The following is a 25,917-nucleotide window of genomic DNA, read 5'->3' as shown; positions in this document are numbered from 1 at the left end:
ATATATTCAGGGCTGATTTCATAACGCCCGATAAAGGCATGCGGTTACCATGGAAACGACAGGCAATAACTATACCTAATCTTTTCAAAGCACATCGCTCTACAGACACAGAGCTAAGATGATAATATGGTTACGACAATTAGACCGAAATCATTAGACCGAAAGCAGTAGACCGAACTCATTGGACCGAAAAGCACTTTACCGAAACCTCACTAGACCGAAATGGTACGTAAATTAAAAAAGATTGCAGTAAATTATGCTAAGATTTTGTATATATGTCTTTTTGTTTATTGTATTTTTTTTGTATTATTTTATATATAGGTAGACTGTGTAAATTGTTACTCTAAACAAAGCAAAAAAACAATCTCTAAACTATTTTTAGTATTTAAATTTTAGTATTGTATTGTACATAATAAATAAAAAAAAAAATAAACCAAAAACAAAAAAATAAACAAAAAACAAAGTAAAAAACAACCTCTAAACTCGCCAGTACTTTGTGCTGCCAGTCCTAAGCCTAGAAAAAGGGTGAAAGGAGATTGATGTGAAAGGTGGTTAATGCTTTTCGGTCTCCTACTGTTCGGTCTAGTGAGGTTTCGGTAAAGTGCTTTTCGGTCTAATGAGTTCGGTCTACTGCTTTCGGTGTAATGATTTCGGCCTCTTCAGTAAACGGATAATATGGGCGTTTAGAAATCAGCCTCGAGATAAAACTTAGCATTTGATTTGTTAAGTATTATAGATACCTACGTATCTTCTACATAATTGTTTTGTGTTCATAAATTATTTAAGTTGAAATCTTAAAACATGACAGAATGTAAAAAAATGTAAAACTATTTTATTTACTAAAAAATCTTCGAAACAACAAAGAAATAAAACTATAACAAATAATTATCAAAAGCGGAACAATATTAACCGGTGTCACGGATATAATTGAAAGATGGAGAGAACATTTTGAACAACTGTTGAACGTTGAGCAAGGAAAACAAAGGAAAATGAAAGCAGCGTAATTGGTCGATCAGAGAAAAACACGGAGGAAACATTTGTTTTGTGTTCATAAATTTAAGTTGAAATCTTGAAACTTGACAAAGAAATAGTCAAAAATGAGGAAAAGAAAAGCTTGGATAAGTTTGTAGAAGAAATTAATGGAAGAAAACAGTAAAGAAAATATAAAAATATTTTATCTACTCTATCTCATATTATGTATAAGTTTTTAGTTTGAAAACTGTCATTATACACTGTGTCCGTAAAGTATGGAACAAATTATTTTTTAGCTAAACAGAGCATTTTAAGAAATAATCCTGAAGCACGTCGATTTTTGATTTTAATTTACCGTATTTTAAAATAATATTCTAATATACAGGGTGAATTACTTTCGAGTAATGACGTCACCGTCATTTTTTTTTAAATGGAACACCCCCATTTTGTCTCAATTTTCGGATTACTCTAGCTGAGCTGATTCCAAAAATGTATCACATGTTGATTCAAATTGGTACAGGGTGGACAAAAATACAATAATTTTGTGTGTGCTCATAAAGTAACGCGTTAGTTAAATTAACAATATCAAAAATACTTATTGTCTAGCGGACAGAATATGAAAGAAATTATTTCTTATCAATTTAAAAGAAACATAGTAGGCTATCTGTAGGCTTCTGTCCGCTAGACAATAAGTATTTTTGATAATATTGTTAATTTAACTAACGCATTACTTTATGAACACACACAAAACTATTGTATTTTTGTCCACCCTGTACCAATTTGAATCAACATGTGATACATTTTTGGAATCAGCTCAGCTAGAGTAATCCGAAAGTTGAGACAGAATGGGGGTGTTCCATTAAAAAAAAATAACGGTGACGTCATTACTCGAAAGTAATTCACCCTGTATATTAGAATAAATAAAAAAAAATTAAAGGCACTCGTGGGAGTGCCGACAGAAGTGAAAACTTCTTATAGTATATAAATTACGAGCTCAATGCTTTTACCCCATCCTAAAAGATGTGCTATACCTATATCATATACGATATACGCGATGCGTATGCCCTATGCTATTTATGTATACATACACATAATTTATATATGTACAAAATATATTTCAGCGAAGTGGTGACGGTCGCAAATTCAATATTTTCCCCATCCATGAAGTGCACAACGTCCCTAAAGAAATTTTCAATTCAAAAATTTATTTCGTCGAAGCGATAACGGTCGCTAATTTACTACTTTTTCCCCATCCAAAAAGTGCACAACGTCCCTCAAGAAGTTCTCACTTCAAATATTTATTTCGTCGAAGCGATGATGGTCGTCGCTAATTTAATACTTTTTTACATCGAAAAAGTGCACAACGTCCCTAAATAAGTTTCACTTCAAATATTTATTTCGTCGAAGCGATTACGGCCCTAATTCAATACTTTTCCTCCATACGAAAAGTGCACAACGTCCCTATAAAAGTTTTCACTTAAATAATTTATTCCGTTGAAGCGATGACGGTCGCTAATTTAATAATTTTTCCTTATCCAAAAAGTGCACAACGTCCCTCAAGAAGTTTTCACTTCAAAAATTTATTTCGTCGAAGCGATGAAGGTTCGCTAATAATATTTTCTCCATCCAAAAAGTGCATAACGTTTCTCAAGAAGTTTCCACTTTAAAAATTGATTTCATCGAAGCGATGAGGGTCTCTAATTTAATACTTTTTACATTGAAGAAGTGCACAACGTCCCTAAATAAGTTTCACTTCAAATATTTATTTCGTCGAAGCGATTACGGCCCTAATTCAATACTCTTTCTCCATACAAAAAGTGCACAACGTCCCTATAAAAGTTTTCACTTAAAACATTTATTTCATCGAAGCGATGACGGTCGCGATGACGGTCGATAATTTATTACTTTTTTCCATCCAAAAAGAGCACAACGTCCCTAAAGAAGTTTTCACTTCAAAAATTTATTTCGCCGAAGCGATGACGGTCGCTAATTCAGGGTCTAGGACGTTTCATCGCCGCCGTTTCGATGCCGCCAGTTCGATGCCGATGCCGGCCGATTCATCGCCAGTCAATTAATCCCTATCTGATATATTTCCGAATTTTCGACAGTTACAATTATTAGTTATTTTTAGTATTAATTAAGAATTCTAGGAAATGTGAGATATGACGGCGATGAAATGGACTGGCGATGAACCGGCGGCATCGAAACGGCCGGCGATGAACCGGCGGCATCGAAACGTCCCATTCCGCTAATTCAATACTTCTTCCCCATCTAAAAAGTGCACAACGTCCCCAAAAGAAGTTTTCACTTTAAAAATTTATTTTGCCGAAGCGATGACGGTCGCGATGACGTTCGCTAATTTAATACTTTTTCCCTATCTAAAAAGTGCACAACGTCCCTAAAGAAATTTTCACTTCAAAAATTTATTTCGTCGAAACGATGACGGTCGCGATTACGGTCGCTAATTTAATACTTTTTTCCATCCAAAAAGAGCACAACGTCCCTAAAGAAGTTTTCACTTCAAATGTTTATTTCGTCGAAGCGATGACGGTTGCAATGACGGTCGCCTATTTAATACTTTTTCCCATCCAAAAGTCCACAACGACCCTAAAGAAGTTTTCACTTCAATAGATATACGTAGAAAATTTATTTCGCCGAAGAGATGACGGTCGCGATGAAGGTCGCGAAATAAATTCTTTTTCCCTATCGAAAAATAGGTTTTACATTTATTTTAAATTTAAACATAAATTTTAAATTTAAACACATACACATAATATAGATACGAACAAAATTTATTTCGTCGAAGAGATGACGGTCGCTATGACGGTTGCGATATAAATCTTTTTTTCCCCATCCTAAAATAGGTTTTACATTTATTTTAAATTTAAATATTTTATACAATTTATATAATACATACAAATAATATATAGCATAAGCGATGACGGTCGCGATGACGGTCGCAATGACGGTCGCAATGACGGTCGCAATGACGGTCGCGAATTCAATGCTTTTCCCCTATCCAAAAATCGCACAACGTCCCTAAAGAAGTTTTCACTTCAAAAATATGGCATAAAAAAACTATTGCTGTTGTGCTTATTTTTATTTATACAGGGAGTTGAACTTGTTACGATTTTCATACAAAATTGGTTCTAACTTATGAAATTATGAAAAGTATAAGGACAAGAAAACTGGAATATTTGGGTCACATTACCAGTGGAGAAAGTATGCGTTGCTGAGAACTATTATACAAGGAATGATCCAAGGAAGAAGACGCATCTCCTGGCTGAGGAACCTTAGAGAATGGTTTAACTGTAGTTCATTACAACCATTCAAGCAGCAGCAGACAACAAAGTGACCATAACCATTATGATACCCAACCTCCGATAGGAGACGGAACTGTAAGAAGAAGAAGATATATGAGTATTTGCAGATGACATAATATTATTCGCCGAAACAGCTGAACAACTTAAGCACAATATAGAAAAATGCAGCTTAGGGCTTAGAAGCAAAAAAATACAACCTAAACATAAATAAAGAAAAAATACAGATAATGAATACAACAAGGACAGAAGACACGGATGACCTAATCGAAGTGGTGATTGATCAACAAAAAATAAAGTAAATTACAAATACAAATACGCGGGACTTGTAATAAATAACAGAGGAATGCGCATTGAGGATGATCTCAACAATAGACTAGAGAGTACAAGAAAACTATTCCAGGCTCTAAATATAAGATTTCTTAACTTTATTAACAACAACAAAAATCGAGGAAAACGAAGATGACCATATAAGAAACAATATACAGAGCAACGTTGACAAACGAAGCAGAAACCTGGATATTAAACAGAAGACACCAGAATAGGATACAAGCAGTAGAGATGAAATACCTCAGATAAGGACAAGAATGACAGACAGACTCAAAAATGAAGAAGTAAGAAACAAAAAAAAGAAAGGTAATACGAATGGACATTAACAGGCAAGTGAAAATAGTGTGGGGAGCTGTGGGAAAGTGGGAAGAGTGTGGGAAACCAATATGGAGAAATAGAAGTGTCAGGTCATTAAAAGAGTGAAACAGCGGTATAGCAGAGATATTACAAAATAAGGGCAAATCTTGGCAAGAGGCAACATAAATAGTGAATAACAGAAAATAAGAAAGTAGAGAGATTTGAAAATTTGGGGACTATATTTTCGAGTAAACCAAGTATCCAGGAGGAAATACACAAAAGATTAATGCCAGGAAATCGTTGCATGTATGCACTCAATAGAATACTCAGTAGCAAAAATATATCCAAAGCAGCTAAACTAAAAGGGGCAGGCCCGACCCCAAGGGTGGGCGAACTGGGCGGCCTCCCAGGGCGGAAAAAATCCGGGCGCGCAAATTTTAGAGGACAGCCAATTTTTGAAATTGAAGAAATAATAACTGATGTTTTTAATATTTAAAAAAATCAATATTATGAACAAGAGCGGCAAAAATGTAACTGTAAAAACGAGAATTAAGTAAGTAAAACAATAGCAATTACAAGGTTCATTCGACGGAAAATCGATAACACGGCCTTCTTCTTCATCGCATAAGAATAGTAGGATCAGAACTAAACTAAATTCACTGAAATTCACTTAAAATTAACTTTACTGAAAATGGATATAACAATTAGCAAAATATGGCTAAAACATTGTCCAGCCACGCTAAGTATCCAGCTCATCTACAGTCACAGCGACAGTGGGTAGAACTAGCAATTAGACTAGAATCGGGCAAAATCAAAGATGAAGAAACACAAAAAGTTCTTAATTCAGAAAGTAGTCATTGGAAAAATGTAATACAACGACTTATATCAATAATAATACGGTTCTTAGCACAACCGTGTCTTCCAGTGAGGGGCGATTCTGATAAACATTTTTATCAAAACAATGGTAATTTTTTTAAGCTTTTTGAGCTCTTTAAAAATTTTGATTGTGTTTTACAAGAGTACATTAGGAGAATAACTAATAGGAGTAACAAGCAGCATCACTACTTGGGAAAACGAAATTATTCAGCTCCTCCATGACCAAATCTTTCTTTCTTTTCCTTAGTGACCAAAATTTACCACTTTTTCTCAGCATCTCATCGTTGGACTATGCTGAAAAATCATATTTCTAGAAAATCACATTGAAACCTTTGTCCGAAACTAGATGGGAAAGTAGAATAATTGATGCAATTACTCCCATTAGATACCAAATTGAAGAAATTTACGATGCTCTTGTAGAAATCACTGTGAATAAAAACAACGATAAAACATGAGGCAAGCTGTTTGACAAATCAAATCCGTGATTTTACTTTTCTTTGCTCTGTGGTAATATAGCATGGCATTTTACTTCACATCAACATTGATATGGGAGTGTATCAAGCTACCTATCAGTTTATTAGAAAAATCGGAAATCCATTTTAAGTCTCTTAGAGGACCCGAAAAGGGGGCACAGTAATAGCCAGAAAGAGGAAAGTGAAAAGACAATTTGACCATGAGGCTGAAGATGAAAGTATGTACCTAGATCCAGCGACACGATATAAAGTTGACTTCTATTTAAAAATTATAGACACAACCGTTAATGCATTAAGTGATAGATTTCAGCTAATTAAGAGCCTTGGTGAATTTTTTGAGTTTTTGGGTATACCAAGGGGCAAAATTCCTAGGGCCGGACCTGAAGAGGGTATAAAACTGTAATAAGACTAATAGTCACGTATGCCTCAGAAACCTGGACTATGACAAAAATTGAGCGATCAATGTTACAAGTATGGGAAAGAAAAATACTACGAAAAATATTTGAGGAAAAGATGAAAGATGATAAACAATCAGTGTGGATACAAAGAACAAACAAAGAAATGGAAGAATCATATAAGTAGCCTAATATAATTGCAGTAGTAAAACCACAAAGACTTGGATAGTTAGGAAATGTCCAAAGAATGACCCAAGTTAGTATGCCAAAAATCATGTTAAGCGCTACAATAGGTGGTAAAAAGAGAAAAGAAAGGCCTAGGACCAGATGGAGTCATGAAGATAATGACGACCTGAGTTATCTCAATGTAAGCAATTGGAAAGAAAAAGAGAAGAACAAACAGGAATGGAGAAAGATTGTAAACAAAGCTATGAGCCTGCTTGGTTCGACGTGCTAATATATTATTATCGTATATATATACAGGGTGTAACAAAAATACGGGTCGTAAATTAAATCACATATTCTGGGAACAAAAATAGTTCGAATGAACCTAACTTACCTTAGTACTAATATGCACATAAAAAAAGTTACAGCCCTTTGAAGTTACAAAATAAAAATCGATTTTTTCAAATATATCGAAAACTATTAGAGATTTTTTAACGAAAATGGACATGTGGCAATCTTATGGCAGGGTCATCTTAAAGAAAAATTATGGTGAAATTTGTGCACCCCATAAAAATTTTATGGGGGTTTGGTTCCCTTAAACCCCCCCAAACTTTTGTGTATGTTTCAATTAAATTATTATTGTGGTACCATTAGTTAAATTCAATATTTTTAAAACTTTTTTGGCTCTTAGTATTTTTTCGATCAGGCAGTTTTTATCGAGTTGCGGCTTCTTTTTTAATATGTTTACATAAAAATTTTATGGGGGTTTTGTTCCTTTAAACCCCCCAAATGTTTGTGTACGTTCCATTTAAACTATTACTGCGATACCATTAGTTAAACACAGTGTTTTTAAAACTTTTTTGCCTCTTTGTATTTTTACGATAAGGCACCTTTTATCGAGATGTGGCTTCTTTTTTAATATGGTTCAAAATATACCTAAAATTGTAAATCATAAATAAATTTTCATATTATTACTAAGTCTCCATAATCATACTTAACCATATACAAATATGTGGTGGATTTGACAAATATTCAAAATATCTCGATAAAAACTCGACTTTTCGAAAAAGTACTAGGAGGCAAAAAACTTTTTAAAACATTGTGTTTAACTAATGGTACTACAATAATAATTAAATTGGAACGTACAAAAAAGTTTGGGGGGTTTAAAGGAACAAAACCCCCATAAAACTTTTATGGGGTGTCTAAAATTCACTATAATTTTTTCTTAAGATACTACTACAATAAGAATGCCACATGTTTATTTTCAATAAAATATCTCGAATAGTTTTCGATATATTGGAAAAAATCGATTTTTATTTTGTAACTTCAAAGGGCTGTAACTTTTTTTATGTGCACATTTGTACTAAGGTAAGTTAGGTTCAATCGAACTATTTTTGGTCCCAGAATACGTGATTAAATTTATGACCTGTATTTTTGTTACACCCTGTATAATTAACTGTAAAGGGTAAACAATTTAAATTATTAGAAGGCACGCAGATCAATAACTCATAATAAAGTGCAAGTAAGAAGCTTCTTTAAGACAAAAATTCTTATAGTCAAAAAACTTAACAGTTTAGTTGCAAAACTAAAAATAAGCAGTAGATACGTACGAGTAATCATAATTGAAGGTAAATTTTTTTTTTCGGCAAAATACATAATAAACTATTAAATGAAACAGCTTACAGTACAAAAATATTTTCAAATAATGAAAACATAAGGTAAGTTTACATCATTTAAACGCAAAAGTTGTATGAAACTAAATCTAAGCAAAAGAAAAATAGTATGCTTACACTCCGTTATCTCCATTTTCTACGTTTGTGCCATTAGTTTTTCCATTGAGAGCTCCATTTCCATTCATCAGGATGTTACCGTTAAAAATTGTATTCATGTTTGCAATATATGTAAATAATAAATAATAATAAACCTTTCACACAAATCGTTCAAAAATTATGCAAAACTGCTCGAGTTAGGAGCTCCGCAACTCTTATATACCCTTCTATATCGTCTTGTACCAACGAGATAAAGAGACACATCGTACGTCACTATATAGTATTAGTTTTAATGTTTATTATTTTTTTTTGTTCTATGTAATATTTTACATTTCCAAGCCTTATCGTTTTCATCATTTGACCTTCAAGTGTTGGTAGCAACAGAGATAGAATTTATTTTGATGGATGGATGGTTGGATGATGGTGTAATATTGGTTTATTTTCGTCGGATCGGACGCAAGAAAGTCATATCACTGACAGTTAAAAATTTGAAATATATAGGTTGTCCAAAAGAAGTGGCATAACAAACTCCGTCGGGGCCCCTCCGCAGAATTGAAAATGGGGCCCTCTTTAAAAAATTACTAAATGCGACTTTTGTAACAAAAACGTATACATATAGTGTACTTGTGCACTATTTATAACAACTTTATTGGTATAGAGTATAGAACTATCATTTACAACAACTTTATTGGTATAGAATAAAATAGAACAAAAATTAAGAGCATAGTCGCAAAATTTCGTGCCACTGCTTTTTCGCAATCCTGAGAGAACTACACTCACCGGCAGGGCTGCTTTATCCATTAGGCAATATAGGCAGTTGCCTAGGGCGGAAAATTATGAGAGGGCGGCAAAAATACTGTACAAAAAATATTTGCATATAAAAATTAAAATCGAATAACATTTAAGTACATTTACATCACATCCATCAATGGAATATAAGTGGGCATTCATTTCTAGAAAACAAATTGCATTTTCTTAACACTATTCATTCAAAAAGGACAGAAGTCGTAAATTTAGGGATTATTGGGCCGCGGCCGTCGGCAGCACCGCAAAGGCAGCGGGCGCACTGTTCTGCATAATTTGTTTTAAACTGAATCCCTTTGGGTTTTATATGAATTCGTGGTTGAAAATTTGCCATTTTCATTGAAAAATGTCGCCTTTTCGGACGGTTTTTTGCGAATATCTTAAAAATTATGCATCTAACGAAAAAAACTATATAAAACATTTTTGTAGCTTATGAAAAATCAAAGAGATTCGTTCCTTCATAAGTCTTCTAGTGATAACATAAAAAGAGATATGGTAGGTGAAAAGAAATTTTTTTACGCATGCTCAAATGGGTGTGTTCAAATTAATAACAAAGAAACGGTCGATTTTAAGGGTATAATGCTATCAATATCTTTTATAAGTACTGCCTGAAAAGACCTTTAAAAGGACCGCACTGTTAAATTTCGATTACATTCAAACTAAGCGAGATATGGTGCAACAAAAAATTATGACTAATTTATTTTAAGATAAAATGCGAAGTATGTATATTTTAACCCCTCATCCACCAGATTTAAATGCATCGTTTTGCTTCTACAATATCTTTTACTACAGTGTTATTTCTATGTTCAACAAGTTGGACGGGTTTAAAATGTATGGTTTTTGAAAAAAATAAGATCAAATTATAGAGAGCATTTTTAAATTTTTTTTTCTAAATCTTCCTTTTTCTCCAACTCGAAAATGATAATGAGATACAGTAATGAAAGAAAAATAAAATTGTTATCTAAAAGAAAACCTACATTTTGTAAGGTATTTTTTACGTATCTCTTATCACTTTCGAATTACATGCAGAAAAAGGAAGATTTTTAAGAAAATTTAAAAATGCTCTCTATAATTTGATCTTATTATTTTCAAAAACCATTCATTTTAAACCCGTCCAACTTTTTGAATATAGAAATAACACTATAGTAGAAGGTATTTTAGAAGAAAAACGATGCTTTTAAATTCTGGTGGATGAGGGGTTAAATATACTTTTCATTTTTCCTTAAAATACATTAGTTATAAGTTTTTTTGCACCATATCTCGCTTAGTTTGAATGTAACCGACATTTAACAGTCCTCGTTTTAAAGGTCTTTTCAAGCACTACAAAAGGTATTCGTAGCATTGTACCCCTAAAATCGACAATGTCTCTGTTATTTTAAGTTGAATACACTGATTTGAGCATGCACCAAAAAAAATCTTTTTTCACCTACCATCTCTTTTTTTATTAAAACTAGAAGATTTATGAAAAAATTAATCTCTCTGATTTTTCATAAACTACAAAAATGTTTTATATAGTTTTTTGTTAGGTATAGTTAGGTATTGCATAGAATTAGGTTCTCTAGCCACCTTCCGGCGTTAGTTTGATAAAAAAATTTCCACCCCCGAGAACGGGTGGGAACCACCCCTAAGTTAAAAGCGTCATAGGATATAGCGTAGACTTTGTTTCTTGAGCTATTCCCTACTTACAGTGAAAATATCAAGTAAATTGATGCAGTAGGATAGAATTCGGAGCCAAGTACCCTCACTGATTGCACTAATAGCTACATCATTCATACATGAATGCATTCACTTAAAGGGTCATTTGGATACCACAATAGAATCACCAATCACCAATAATTGACATATCTAAATATTTAAAAAAGAGTGGATTGAAAGATATTTTCCCTAATTTTGATATTGCTTTGCGCATTTATTTGTACCTCCCAGTTGTCAACCAACGTGTCCGCTGAAAGGTCATTTTCGAAAATGTCAAGAATTTAAAATAGTCATGAAAATAATTTCCGATCAAGTATGACGCAAGAACGTCTTAACAATTTGTCGATTTTGTCCATAGATTTTGTCGATTTTGTCCATAGAAAGTAACGTAACAAAGGCGATAAATTATGACGACATTATAGATGATTTTTCCAAAGAAAAATCAAGAAAAAAATCTGATGTGATCGAACTGGAATGACAATTTTTATGTATAAAAATCTGCTTGCAATTGTTTTTCGCAAAAATGGTACATGCTAGAAGGGCGGCTACTAGAGAATTGCCTAGGGCGTCAATTGACCTAAACGCGGCCATGCTCACCGGCACAAAAAACCGCCACCCCAAAAAATGGGTCATTTTTATGTCTTGTATTTCCTAAACCTGATGTCCGATTTAAGTAATTTTTTAATATGTTATAGCCTTATTCTTTAACAATATCGCTGTAATAATATTGTTGCTAGACAAGTACATTGTCATTGTATACAGGGCACAGGGTGTACGAATCAAACTGTGTTTTTTTCTTAAACTTTGGAACACCCTGTGGAATGTTCTAGCTTTTATACAATACTAAAAATTAAAACCCAACTATAGCTTAAGGTTTTCTTAACATTCTGTTTTTTGATTATGTTGGATAATAAAAAAGTTAGGCACTTTAACAGTCACCCCCTTTTTTTCGTCAATATAGAGTGTTTTTAAATATGTTCATACAACTAAGAATTTTATATTCACCATTGACGTGCATACGGGATACATCTAAAATGTTTATACCCGTATGCACGCCAATGGTGAATATAAAATTCTTAGTTGTATGCCAAAAAATGCGCAATAACTATCTCTTAAAATCTACCAAATTTTATTTGCATATTACAAACCGTTTTAGAGCAATAAATAAATCGTCAGTTGTAAGAACAATTTCAACACCCCCTATCTCGGAAACGAAGCATTTACGGGCATACGTTTATAAAGCAAACTGTCATTATTTTATCATGCAGAATTACCCCTTAAAGGTTGCCGTACTTATTTAAAAACACCCTGTATTGACGAAAAACAGGGGTAGTTGTTAAAGTGCCTAACTTTTTTATTATCCAACATAAGCGAATAAAACACAAAACAAAATGTTAAGAGAACTTGAGGCTATAGTTGGGTTTTAATTTTAGTATTTTATAAAAGCTAGAACATTCCACAGGGTGTTCCAAAGTTTGAGAAAACAACACAGTTTGATTCGTATACCCTGTATACAATGGCAATGTACCTATCTAGCAACAATATTATTACAGCGATATTGTTAAAGAACAGGGCTATAACATATTAAAAGAAATACTTAAATCGGACATCAGTTTTAGGCAATACAAGACATTAAAAATGGTCCATTTTTTGGGGTGGCGGTTTTTTGTGCCGGTGAGTGTAGTAAGTATTTTTGAAAAAGTAAAACGCAGAATGAAAGATTACATTATTACCGAGAGCCGAAAATCCCCGAAAACTTCTATAATGTTTAATTCAGTAAGTTACAGGGGCGAAAAAAGAGAAAATTCAGTATGATTTGTAATTTCAAATATCCCATTCAAAAGAAACTTTTTGTTTATACTAAGGGACTTTCAGCTATCGGTAATAATGTAATCTTTCATTCTGCGTGTAAAGTTTTCATAAATATTTATTAGTTTTCTCAGGATTCGAAAAAAAATGAATGCATTTAAAAATCATTAGTCCGAAATTTTGCTCCTACACTCTTTAAATTATTACAATATTACACAGTATGATTCTATGAGATGAACAACTTTCTTCGTGCACTACTATCAGCGAATAAACTGCTCGTCAAAAGTTAGGGATATAGAAAATTCTGCTGAATTTTTATAGTAGATTTTTTCGTGAACAGATTAACGGATTCCGCTATTTTTTTTTATTATTTTAGATTAGTATTTACACAGTTATGCAAAGGTTTACTCAAACTTTTTTTGTACTTATACCGGGTGGAAGAAAAGCAATGTTTTTCTTATGTTAAGTTTGAGACGCCCTGTAGGGAGGACGAGGTACAAATGGGAGTATGTATCGAAATCGTATTGTAGTCTTATGTTTTGTGAACATTTTGTTTTTTGATGTCCCTGATATCGTTGGAAATAAAAAAAAATAGACGATTTTGTAATTTAACATGTGTTTTAACCGAAACAAAAGTTTGAGACACCTTGTAGGGAGAAAAAGCCACAAAGGTGAGTATACCTCGATACTTTGTTGTAGTCTCATATTTTGTGAATATTTAATTTTTTTAATTTCTCTGATATCTTTAATAACAAAGAAACTAGACGATATTACTCTTTAATATGTGTTTTAACTGACGACATGCGTCACATCACACATGTGAAACGTATAAAAACATATTAAAGAGTAATACCGTCTAGTTTCTTTATTATTAAAGATATCAGAGAAATTAAAAAAATAAAATATTCAAAAAATATGAGACTACAATATAATATCGGGGTATACTCACCTTTGTGCCTTTTTCTCCCTACAAGGCGTCTCAAACTTTTGTTTCGGTTAAAACACATGTTAAATTACAAAACTGTCTATTTTTTTGGTTCTAAAGATATCAGGGACATTCAAACAACAGCATGTTCACAAAACATAAGACTACAATATTATTCTGATGTATACTCACATTTTTACCTCGTTCTCCCTACAGGGTGTCTCAAACTTAACACAAGACAAACATATTTTTTCTTCCACCCGGTATAAGTACAAAAAATAAGTTTGAGTAAACCTTTGCACAACTGTGTAAATACTAAATAAAAGGCTAAAATAAAAAAAATAGCGGAATCCGTCTGTTCGCGAAAAAATCAACTATGAAAATCAGCAGAATTTTCTATATCCCTAACTTTTGACGAGCAGTTTATATCTACAATAATTATTTTATTAATATCTATCTGATGGACAAGCAGTTTATATCTACAATAATTATTTTATTAATATCTATCTGATGGACAACATCGTTTTCAATACTTATAGCGCTAGAGAACTTCTAACATTGTACTACGAAGATATGGTTTTATTAATTTAAGCTCAGAAAAATATCTCTCTGAACTAGTGGTCGTGACGGGTAAAGTTGAAAACAAAATGTACGCATGTCATACTTCTGGTATGCAAGATGCAAGCAATAGTGTAGTGAAAGTCTATAAGAATAATTTTGGCTGCATCATAAATAAGAGAGTTCGCCGATTCCAACTGTGTCGTCAATGATTTTCTAACAAATTGCAGTTGCTCCAAAAACTCATTACATACTTAAATCTGACGGGTACGCACTAACTAATTTACTGACTCCTGCAAAAACTTCTGGATCCGATTTGAAAAGATATCCACTTCTAGGATGTAAGACTTTAAAATCGTTGTTCACATTGTACGTACTTATAAATCTAGCTTGAATTTGTTCAATGACTACATCGAGATTTCCGAAAAACATGCCTATAATTCATCAAAATGCTTTTTAACTCTATCAAACCTTTTGATTTTAAAAGTACAGGGAAAGCCACAATTAGCAGCAAAATCTTTGGATTCTTGTAAAAATGACGTATACTTTTGTCTAAAGATTTGATAAAAAGTCTTTACAGTTGTAATGTAAACAGTTTGTTTACAGTTGCTCCAAAAACTCATTACTTAAATCTGACGGGTACGCACCAACTAATTTACTGACTCCTGCAAAAACTTCTGGATCCGATTTGAAAAGATATCCACTTCTAGGATGTAAGACTTTAAAATCGTTGTTCACATTGTACGTACAGTGGAACCTCGATAACTCGGATTAATCGGGACCGCGGCCGATCCGGGTTATCGAAAATCCGGGTTAGCCGGAGAATATGGTAAAAATTAATAAAATACGGTATATTTACAGATAAACTTCGTTATAATTGAAATAACATGAAATATATATATATGCACAGTACCTACACATCTAAATTATTAAAAACACGCAAACACAAACCTAAGCAAACGGAAGCAAACAATACAAGACTGTACTACACACAATACAGTCACAATCGGAACGATGTTATGAACAGTGAAAACTAAGACCATTGTTTAAAAAATAATTTTTTAAATAGTCTTCTAGTCTTTTTTAAAGCAGTTTGAAATAAATAAAGGAATAACAGGTGCCTGTTGTTTCGGATAAATCCGAGACAATGACCGCCGTGTGCCATGTGTCATTTTTACTATCGTATACATAGTTCAAATTACATAAATACACATTATCTCTCAAATATGATATTACATACTATCCCTTGCAAGATAATTCGGATGGAATTCCCCAGATTAAGAGACTGGGCCGATATCAAGCACAAAATAATCTGGGGAATTCCATCCGAATTATCTTGCAACGGATAGTACATTTTTATTGTTAAAATGTTTGTCTGATGAAAATCGGTCAGGGTTGGCCGGACTTCTGGTTTATCGGGGGCCGACTTATCGGGGTTCCACTGTACTTATAAATCTAGCTTGAATTTGTTCAATGACTACATCGAGATTTCCGAAAAACATGCCTATGATTCATCAAAATACTTTTTAACTATATCAAACCTTTTGATTTTAAAAGAACAGGGAAAGCCACAATTAGTAGCAAAATCTTTGGATTATTGAAAAATGACGTATACTTTTGTCTAAAGATTTAATAAAAAGTCTTTACAGTTGTAATGTAAAAGTAGTAGGTACTTTATTTTGTAAAATAGATGGGAAGACAAATTCAAACTGTTCTATAATTATGTAGGGATGGCGGTTTTTGAAAAAACACCGGTTTTCGGTTATACCGGTTTTTTTTTATTACGGTTTAACCTGGCGGTTATAACCGGCCAAAAAAACCGGTTTTTCCAAAAACCGGTTTTTGGTTTCTCTAATCCAATAGGTTACAATGTTACATTTACAATGCACTTTAGTTTGCGATACTCCACTCGACTCAATACTCGATATTAATATGATCAAAATTAGTACTATCGAAAGAACATTAATATCAATATAAATAAAACACAATTTTTAATAAAACCATTCTATTCTATTAATTATTATATTTATTTATTATTTTATTATTATTATATATTTATTGATTATTATTAAATATAATAAAGCGTAAGATTAATATATACCTCCTACATATTGCAATAATACACAATTTAACGTAACCATTTCAACTTATCAAAAATTTCCCAGACTCTTTCAAATGGGATTTAAAAAAATAATATCAACATAAATATTTTACTTAAAAATAAATTGGATAATGCAATTTATCTTTTATTTTTACTACCATCAAAAAAAATGTATCATGTATTTATTTTAACACGTTTGTATATTTTTGTATAATAACTTTTGTATAATTTAACTCATTTAATACTTCCTGTATGGGTGTATCGTTTTGAAAACGTAGGGAAATCCTTGGAAATTCGTATTCGTAATCGGTAATTCGATATTCATAGTCAGAACATTATTTTTGGTAATCAGAAAAAGTCATTCACCCACTTTCAATGTCAAGAGTCAAGTGTGAAAAATACATGATGTTTGTGTCTATTTCAACCAGATCACTTCTTATGTAAATATTATGATTACAAATACCTTTTCAACGAAATCTTATAACAAAACTTAATTTTTTCTGGCTGATGTGAGTTTGCACTTTCAGTTTGCTTCTGTAGTTATAAAATAAAATTTGAATTATGGTTTTGTTTGGAATAATTACTTGAGAATAATAATTATGATTGGGATCCAAAATAATACCTAACCTAATCCTAATCACCGTACAAACCTAATAACCGGTTTTTACTTTAAAAAGAAAAACCGGTTATAACCGGGACAAAAAACAACCGGTAAAACCGGTTATTGCTAAGTAAAAAACCGGTTTTAGGTTAAAACCGGTAGGTTTTTCCCATCCCTAATTATTAGTTGTCATTCTCTACTCACGATCTGCGGTAGTTAATATTATTTTAGACAATGTTTTTAAAATTGTCATGTAGCTCTGCTTTACACCAAGCACAGTTTGTAATCTGGATGACCACCTAGTCACCGATAACGTTTTTAGAGTAAGCGATTTTGGTTGGACGTTTTTCTGCATTGTTTGCTAAATCGAATCGAGGGAAATCAGAAGATGGGAAGTTGAAGATTTCCAGGCACTGCTGGAAAACGTTGCGTATGCATGCTTAAAAAATTTATCAATGACATATTTTTACATAATATGTTAGACGACAAGATGGGGCCCCTGATATATTGAGGCCCCCCGCAAGCTTCATGCTGCGGAAGCCTCTGTTACGCCCCTGTCCAAAAGTACTTATAGACCAGGCGGAATCTGTTTTGGTTTGGGTAAATCGAATATGGTCTTATTTTTGGCTTTAGTGTCTTTAAAATGTTATTAGAAATGATAATTTCACTATACGAACACTAAAAAGGTGAGCTAAATTTTGTATTAAACAATTTATGAGAAAATTGGAAAAATTCAATTTTTTTCTCCTTTTCGTTGCTATATCTCGTCAGCTACGCATTTTAGAAAAAAACTGTGAAGACAAAAAAGTTTGGCAATACAATTTCCAACAAGATAGAATACGATAAAATAAGATAATTTTTATTGCAAAATTAGCAAAAACCAATAAAAAAAAGGTCAAAAATCAATGTTTTTCAATAATTTTTTCAGGTATTTAAAAACCACATAGAACCTTTACCAAAATTTACTCAGGAAATATTTTTAAATATAAATTTTATAAACCCTACACAAAATAATGATATTATAGAATAGACTGTGCGAAGAATAAATCAGCTGTACACAGTTTGGTTTTCGGAATGCATTGGGTACAAGAGAGGCTCTCTTTAGTATACAAGTGCTATTTTAACGATGTAGAGACGTAAATTGCGATATTTAGGCATGCTTCATTGATTACCATAAAGCGTTTGATACAGCAAAGCATGACAAGCTAATGGAGATATTAACCAATATTGGAATAAACACCTGTGATTTACGAATGATCACCAATCTTTACTAGAATCAAACATCGTCTATCCGTACAGAGGCATGAGAATCCGACGATATCACAATCAAACGTGGGGTCCGACTGGGATGTATACTATCACCACTACCGTTTAACATTTCTGAGGCAATCTTTCAAGAATCAGTAGATGATGTTAAAGCCGGAGTTCAAATTAACGGAGAATGTGACAATAACATAAGAGATGCAGATAAAGTTTCACGATATTCGATAAAAATATCGATATTGTATTGATATCGTATCGAAAACCAATACAATACCGATACAATATATACCTTAGCAATATTAATGTCGATACGATACTCATTATCTGAAAACAATACAATATTCTTGTATTGTCGATACGCTTGCCTCGATATTATTGAAAATATCGATATCGAGAAAAAAAAAAAATAAAACGCCACAGTTGTTTGATTATATTTTGTGAAATAGGTATCTAAATCGTAATTATTTACATAAAAGTATAAGGGTGGTTCGCCAAAATAAGCGGCATATTGTGTAACTCGCTTTTTTCTTAAGTCCTTTACATACTGTGTTTCAAATTATGTTGCCAAAGTTAAGTTATACAATAGATGAATGTACGCCACTTAACATTAATTAAAAAAAAGTATTTTTACAAGCATTTTATGCAATTTTAATGTCAAAATATCAACTCCGAGGCTGTAACCCACCTTGTTTTTCGATCTGTTTTATAGTATTACACACTGAAAAGTTACAAAAGTGCAGATAATTTTATCAATAGTTAATTAAAAACATAATGTAATTTAAAACTGTCAAATTAATAACTTTAATTTTTAAAATTAAACCATAAAAATCTACTACTAAAAACTGTAACCAACTTTGTGCATCAACACCGAGGCCTCATGAAAATATATGAAAATTTAGGCCAAACTGCACTCTACCGTATGGCAGGCAGCTTGACAAGAGAGGAACGCTTCAGTCTAACCCAAATTGTGGAAGAAAGTGGACAAAAATGATATCGTTAAGCGATAGAAAATTTTTCAAGGTGTCTTAGCGTATGTTTTTATACAGTCAACACCGAAGCCTTCGTAAAAGCCTCATTTTGCTAATTTTTTAATATGCTTTTCTTCTAAGTATGCGCTATAAAGTATTTTTGACACACGATGAATAAAGCAGAATTATTTTTAATATTTGTAGAAAGTAGAATTAAAAATGTATGAAATTATCAACACCGAAGCAATCAACTCCGAAGCCTAGTCGTGCCTCGGAATTGACGAAAGTGCCTCGGAGTTGTTGAAAGTGTGTGAGTGGTCATCCCTAAACTAAAAAAATACAATTTAAATTTAGTCTGATATAGGAAAAGGGTTACTGGGTAAGCTCTCAAGATGTTTCGGTCGGTTTGGTAAGATTATCTTCTTTTTATAGAAAATGGCTCGTATACACTGGAGCACGACGGAAAAATGAAGGCGAAAACCCCCACAATGGTTAAATAAAGATTTTATAAAAGAAAATAATATTTTATGCAGCTATGCTTATTTCTGTAAGAATACAGTCGAACCCGCTTATTGGAATAGCCTTTGTGCAAGGCAAAAATATTCTTATAACCGGGATATTCTAATAACCGATCATTGGTGGCTAGTCGAAATAAGTGTTACCGAATATACGTAATAATATTATTTACATACTGTGCCAATGTGTAGTTTTACATACTATGCCAATATGTAGTTTTATTACATACTATGCCAATATGTATATCATATTATATGTACCTACATATTCAGTGTATGTAAATGGTTTTAGGTCTTTTTACGTCAATAATACAGTAGTGTAGCTAGTACTTATCTATGTATGTGTTAAATACCAAATTACATTACATGTATGTGAATGAATACATTATATAATTAATATGAAATGTATGCAATATGTAGATATGTAAATATTTTCTTATTAAAATGCATACCTATATAACAAAATTACTTTTTTTTTCTTGAGAAATTATTGGTAATTATAGCTTTTTCGTTGTTAATCCGTGTGGTCACCCTTAATCCATTGGTTGAATAGAAGTTTTATTGGCGTCAAGAAATGGATTGTTACATTCTTGTTCTTTTCTCTTCTTTTCGAATTTAACAAAGCCATAATTCCATCTTGCAAACAAGTAGGTACTCTCTGAGTGAATTCTAACTAAACTGCTTCTAACAATTTTATAACAGGCAACAGTGCCTTTGTGTAGACAAATAAAAATTATTTTATGACCCATGCATTTGTCGGCTATGCTAAAGATCGAATTGGTATTCCTAACAAAGTAATAAATATTTATTATTCTAATAATATCTAATCCAGCACTACCGGCCGTTGACGACAAACCATAATACCAAACATAATTTAAATTTTTAGTAAATTGTAAAAAAAATATTCTTTGACCTGCAAAATATGCTAATAAGCGGTATTATCTAGTTAGATCCTATTCCAATAAACAGATAAATTTATTAAGGAGTAAATGGAAATGTTTCGGGAACTTGAATTTATATTCCATAAACCGGGATATTCCTATAACAGGGATTCTAATAAGCGGGTTCGACTGTATACCATTTTGGGTAGTCTTTTCTAATGTTGATAAAAGAGAAATCTGTCTATGTATGTACATTATGTGAAAAAAAGTAGCTCATGTGTGGAAGCGGATAACAAATCATTATGTTGCGGAGAAAAGATAGAAGAATGTATAGAAAAGAAATGCCAAGATTGTGTTCAAAAGCAGATTAGATTTTTGAAGTTAAACGGAGAAGACACGGCTACATATTAGAAAGTTTTGTCAACACGAAGGCCGGTCTTAATCAACTCCGACCCAATTGATATTTTACCTATTTTTCATGTTTTTCAGTAGTCGTTTATATCAAAATGGAATTGTTTTGTACAGTTTTATTACATACCAATTTTTATTTAATTGTTCCTATCATAAATTTTAATTAACAGAGAATTACGTCAACACCGTGGACACTTAGTCAACTCCGAAGTCAACATTTCCGTTTTTCGAAAAATATTTAAAAATGATCTCTGCTGGTATCATGGGTAAGTCGAATAGCTCATTTTATAAAAAATATTTAAAAATGAACTAATTCTAAGCCATGTTTTAACTTAAATTTCTCTACCTCGAAAGTGCCGTCTATTTTGGTGAATCACCCATAAGTGATCTGCAACCCAAGCATCAGCTGTTAATTTTACAGTTGAGTGCCTTAACTTGAAACTCTTGAGAGTGATGAAATGCATTATATCATGTGGCATTTGTGGCAATATTATGGAAGTGAGTGATGATGACGCAAAAATAATTTTCAACAAATAGTGAATTGAGATTTATTCCGAATCTCCGGGGATTTCTCTATCTTTTCAAAAGTAGTTTTTAAACAATACAGAATTAGTAAGTATTAGTCGACTTTTAAACATTTCAAAGAAGCATTCAGTCATATTCAATTTTTATAAAAATCTATACCTCATTTATAAGAAATATTCGTAATATTTTTAGAATAATGTCCATTTGCCAAGCATGCAAAAGAGGACATGAAGAGCCTACACAGCTCAGATGTAAAATCCTTTTTATGTCGATATTTTATCGAGTATTGTATCGATATTGTGTCGAAATCAATATCAATACGATATCTTTATAAGAAAGTATTGCCCATATCGATACTCGATACGATATTTCATTGGCATAACCAATACAATACTCAATACTTAAAAAGTATCGATATTGTATCGTATCGTGAAGCTCTAGATGCAGACGACACGGTGGTATTCGCTGACAGTTCTGAAGCCATCCAGGAATTAATGAGTAGAATCACAGAAGTAAGTCAGGGATACGGACTTTCACTAAACATTAAGAAAACAGAATATAATATGATGATCTCTAAAAATAAACAGCAATTTGGACGAATCAGTGTGAACGGTCAACAAATAGAAAGAGTAAAAACTTACACCTACCCAGTGGCGTAGCGTGAGTGTCAGCCGCCCGGGGCGGAGGACAATTTTGCCGCCCTCTTATTTAGGTATTTTAATTTATTGTATAACATTACATACATTAATTATAGAGAACTTTTCGGCGAGAACAGTCATCATTATTTTGCAATATACAGGTTGGATTTTAAATAAAAAAGTTTATCTAAGTTTTACAATCACGTTTATGAATATAAAAGTCTTTTATTTTAACCAATTAGATACATTGATATAACATAGGTACCTATCACTTAAGATTAGGTACACCTTGACGATCGACAAAATTAAATAAAATCAATTTTTAATTAGAACTAGAACGATAGGTACTATAATGTTATATTTTTATTTTATTGAAAAGTAATATGAGTATTTGTTAGAATTAAAAACAAAACTTCCGTCTTCAATTAAAAATTTATACGTCTACCTACTTTTTTTAAGAGAAAGTCTTTTATCGCACTGTCAATGTCTATCGCATCAGTGGCGTGCTGGAACTTTTCAAGCGGCCCGGTGATTTTATAGAAAAGCGGCCTCCCATCCTCATTTTACCTTCTACTTAAAAAAACAAAAAAAAAACAAAAGTATAAATTATTTTTGAATCAAATATAAAACTTTGGGAATTAGGAATAATAATCTTACAAATAATAAATGACATGTATTACAATATTGTATGCAGTAATACAGAAACCATAATTTCCTGAATAAATATATATCTAATATGAATTTGATTAATTAAGATAAAAATAAAATAAAATTTTGAGAATTTTGAGAAGTTGAATTTTAGTAAATTAATTATACAAGAGAGTACAAATACAAGTACAGTGCAAATACTTTAACAATATTTAAAATGTTAATACAACGCAATAGTCTAAATTCTAAATATTCTTTTGCAATTATTTTATAAGATAATTACTTAACTCTCGATCAATAATTTCATCATTTGCAAGCTAACAGCAAGCTATACAATCTTTACACTTTTTAGTACCACACGGAGGTCAAGTTTTCGCGATATCAACATTAACATTGTCATTTGTTACATATTCATCATTAACTCGATCTTCTATAATCTCAGTATTTTGCAAAATCCTATTTTTAATACAATCCATTTACCAGCAAAATCCACGAGTTCTTCTCTAATTGCAGTTGCAGATATGCAAGAAATTTCTAGGACGTAGAGTGCTTATATCATCATAAAACAATTTGATTTGTCTTGATCAAATCGTTTTTCGATACTTCCAATAATTCGGTCAAAAATGTGCAAGACGTTTTTCCATTTATATTCTGCAGAGTACAGATTTGAAGAGATTTGAAGAGACATATTTGAAGGAAATTGGAAAAGCATAAATATACATATGTATGAAAATAAATAATATTATTTGTAGCAATCTATTTATGTATAATATAAACTATAGAGTCTTATTCATTTACTTAAACCGTATTTCACAATTAAAAAAAAATAAATTTTTTTACATGTTTTAATAATATTTGACCGGCCTCAAGAGGCCGCGGCCTCTCGGTGATTGCACCGATTCATTTATATGGCCAGCACGCCACTGTATCGCATCACACCACCTCTTGCTGAATAAACAAAATAGCCAAATTAGTTAGTCTTAGAGTACTCATTTTCGATCTTGAATAATTTTTAATCAATTTCAATTTTAAAAAACTCATCTCACAGCTGTCATTGCTTATAGCAACTGTGAAAAATATTCGGAACATTATTAAAATATTGGGCAGAGTATCTTCCAGCTTGGATTTAACAATAAATTTAAATAATTCAAGTGAGTCTGCATTAATCAATTTCGTTGCCTGTAACAGCAACGAAAGTCCGCAGTCGAAGTTTTTCCAGCTTGAAACCCTGCTCGTCAATTTCGTCAGATGCGTAGTCTAGATTACATTCAGTGTTGTCTGGATCTAATAATATAGCCGGCGTTAGATAAACAAACTTATCCGTTAAATTCTGTTGCTGTTGAAAATGCTCACGAATTTCTACAATAACTCTATACTGGGTTGGGATAAAGTATGGAACCAAGCAAATATCTTTGAAACGAAAAGAACAATATTTATGAAACTTTGCATGCAAGTACAGTGACGCAAAAAGCATCTGTTGCCATATTTTTTGTTACTATTCCACTTCCGGTTTGACCGGAAATACCCCTAACTTATTTAATTTAAATGGGACACCCTATATATTTTTGCGGATTTTAAAAGAACTTGTTATTTTTGATTCATACATACCAAATTTGGTAGAGAAAATTTGTTAAAAAGTGTCTGTAGATAATTTTTTGTATTAACACAACGTAATAGGAAATAAACGAGTACCATCTCTACTATAGATTAAAATTGTTGTTTGCAAGCACTGCATGACTTATTTGAATTTAGTATAGTAGGTAAAACTGTTACTGAACTAATTGACAGAAATAAGTTGTATTAAAAATGGTTCATTTAAGTGGAAAAGATCGTATAGAAATATTAATGATAATAGGTTATGGTGAATTTTCATTTTTTGGAAGTGAATTTTCCAAATCCATGGATTGGACGTAGAGGATTCATAGAGTGGCCCGCTCGTTCTCCGGACCTCAACCCGTTAGATTTTTTTCTTTGTGTTATCTAAAATTACGTGTTTACGTTAGGCGACCAACATGCTTGCAGGATTTGAGACAAATAATAATAATTGATGAATGTCAACTAATACGTGGAGAAATCTTGCAAAAAGTGACTCACGAATTTATTTATAGGCTTGCACGTTTTCAGGAGGTGAACACAAACGTTTTCAACATTTGAAATTATTTTTTTTTAATTTTTAATATCATTGGTCTAACGTAAATAAATTAACCTATTTTTTAACTGCAAAGAGATTTATTTCTTGTTTTAATAGTTTTTTCCTCCAAACTTGGTATGTATGAATTAAAAATAACAAGTTCTTTTAAAAGCTGCAAAAATATACAGGGTGTCCCATTTAAAGTAAATAAGTTAAGGGTATTTCCAGTGAAACCGGAAGTGGAGTAGTAACAAAAAATATGGCATCAGATGCCTTTTGCATCACTGTGCTTGCATGCAAAGTTTCATAAATATTGTTCTTTTAGATTCAAAGATATTTGCTTGGTTGCATACTTTATCCCAACTCTGTATAACGAAGAAAACAGCTTTCGTCTCAACTCATTTTCACAAGACAAGCTAAAGCTAGCACCTCTAGTTCCGTCATCAAAAATATGCTTTCTTGTTAAGCGCCTTTGAGGTTTTATGGAAATTCCAAGTTCTTCACACATATTTTTGCATAACCTACAGCGCCATTTGCCCATTCCTCTCTTTTCTCTGTCAATATCATCTGCAAAGCATTTTCTTTCTGAGCGCACAATCTTATGTGAAGTCCCCTTGTTTGTAAATATTTTTGTGCATCATTCACTTCATGAAGCACCGGTTGCCAGAGGCCCAAAAAACAAAGAAAGAAAATGACTGCATCGAAACTAGTAAAGCACCTGCATCTGTCCTAGTGTTTAAGCTTTCACCTGCCTCTGTCAGTTTTTCCAAAGTGACGAGAATGTCTTTGGAATGATGCCATGTCACATTTACGGCAGCGCCTCTTGCACTCCACCGCGTATCTTGAA

At 32.3% G+C, this 25,917-nt stretch overlaps 1 protein-coding gene across 4 annotated transcripts in view; it reads right to left on the bottom strand.

Annotated features, from left to right (window-relative positions):
* LOC126893222 (purine nucleoside phosphorylase-like) overlaps nucleotides 1–25,917 on the bottom strand; it is a 108,574-nt gene that overhangs the window by 48,585 nt on the left and 34,072 nt on the right. For 2 of the 4 annotated variants that reach the window (XM_050663191.1, XM_050663192.1), the window contains exon 1: nucleotides 8,619–8,853. The exons of the other annotated variants lie outside the window; for them this stretch is intronic. In XM_050663191.1, coding sequence (XP_050519148.1) covers nucleotides 8,619–8,716 — 98 coding nt within the window. In that variant the 5' untranslated portion in view covers nucleotides 8,717–8,853. Of the gene's footprint in view, nucleotides 1–8,618; nucleotides 8,854–25,917 lie in introns of those variants that run through there. 4 annotated transcript variants of the gene reach the window in all.

The sequence above is a fragment of the Diabrotica virgifera genome, chromosome 10, assembly GCF_917563875.1.
Source record: "Diabrotica virgifera virgifera chromosome 10, PGI_DIABVI_V3a".
Classification (NCBI taxonomy): domain Eukaryota; kingdom Metazoa; phylum Arthropoda; class Insecta; order Coleoptera; family Chrysomelidae; genus Diabrotica; species Diabrotica virgifera.
This window is presented reverse-complemented; position numbering and strand designations above follow the sequence as displayed.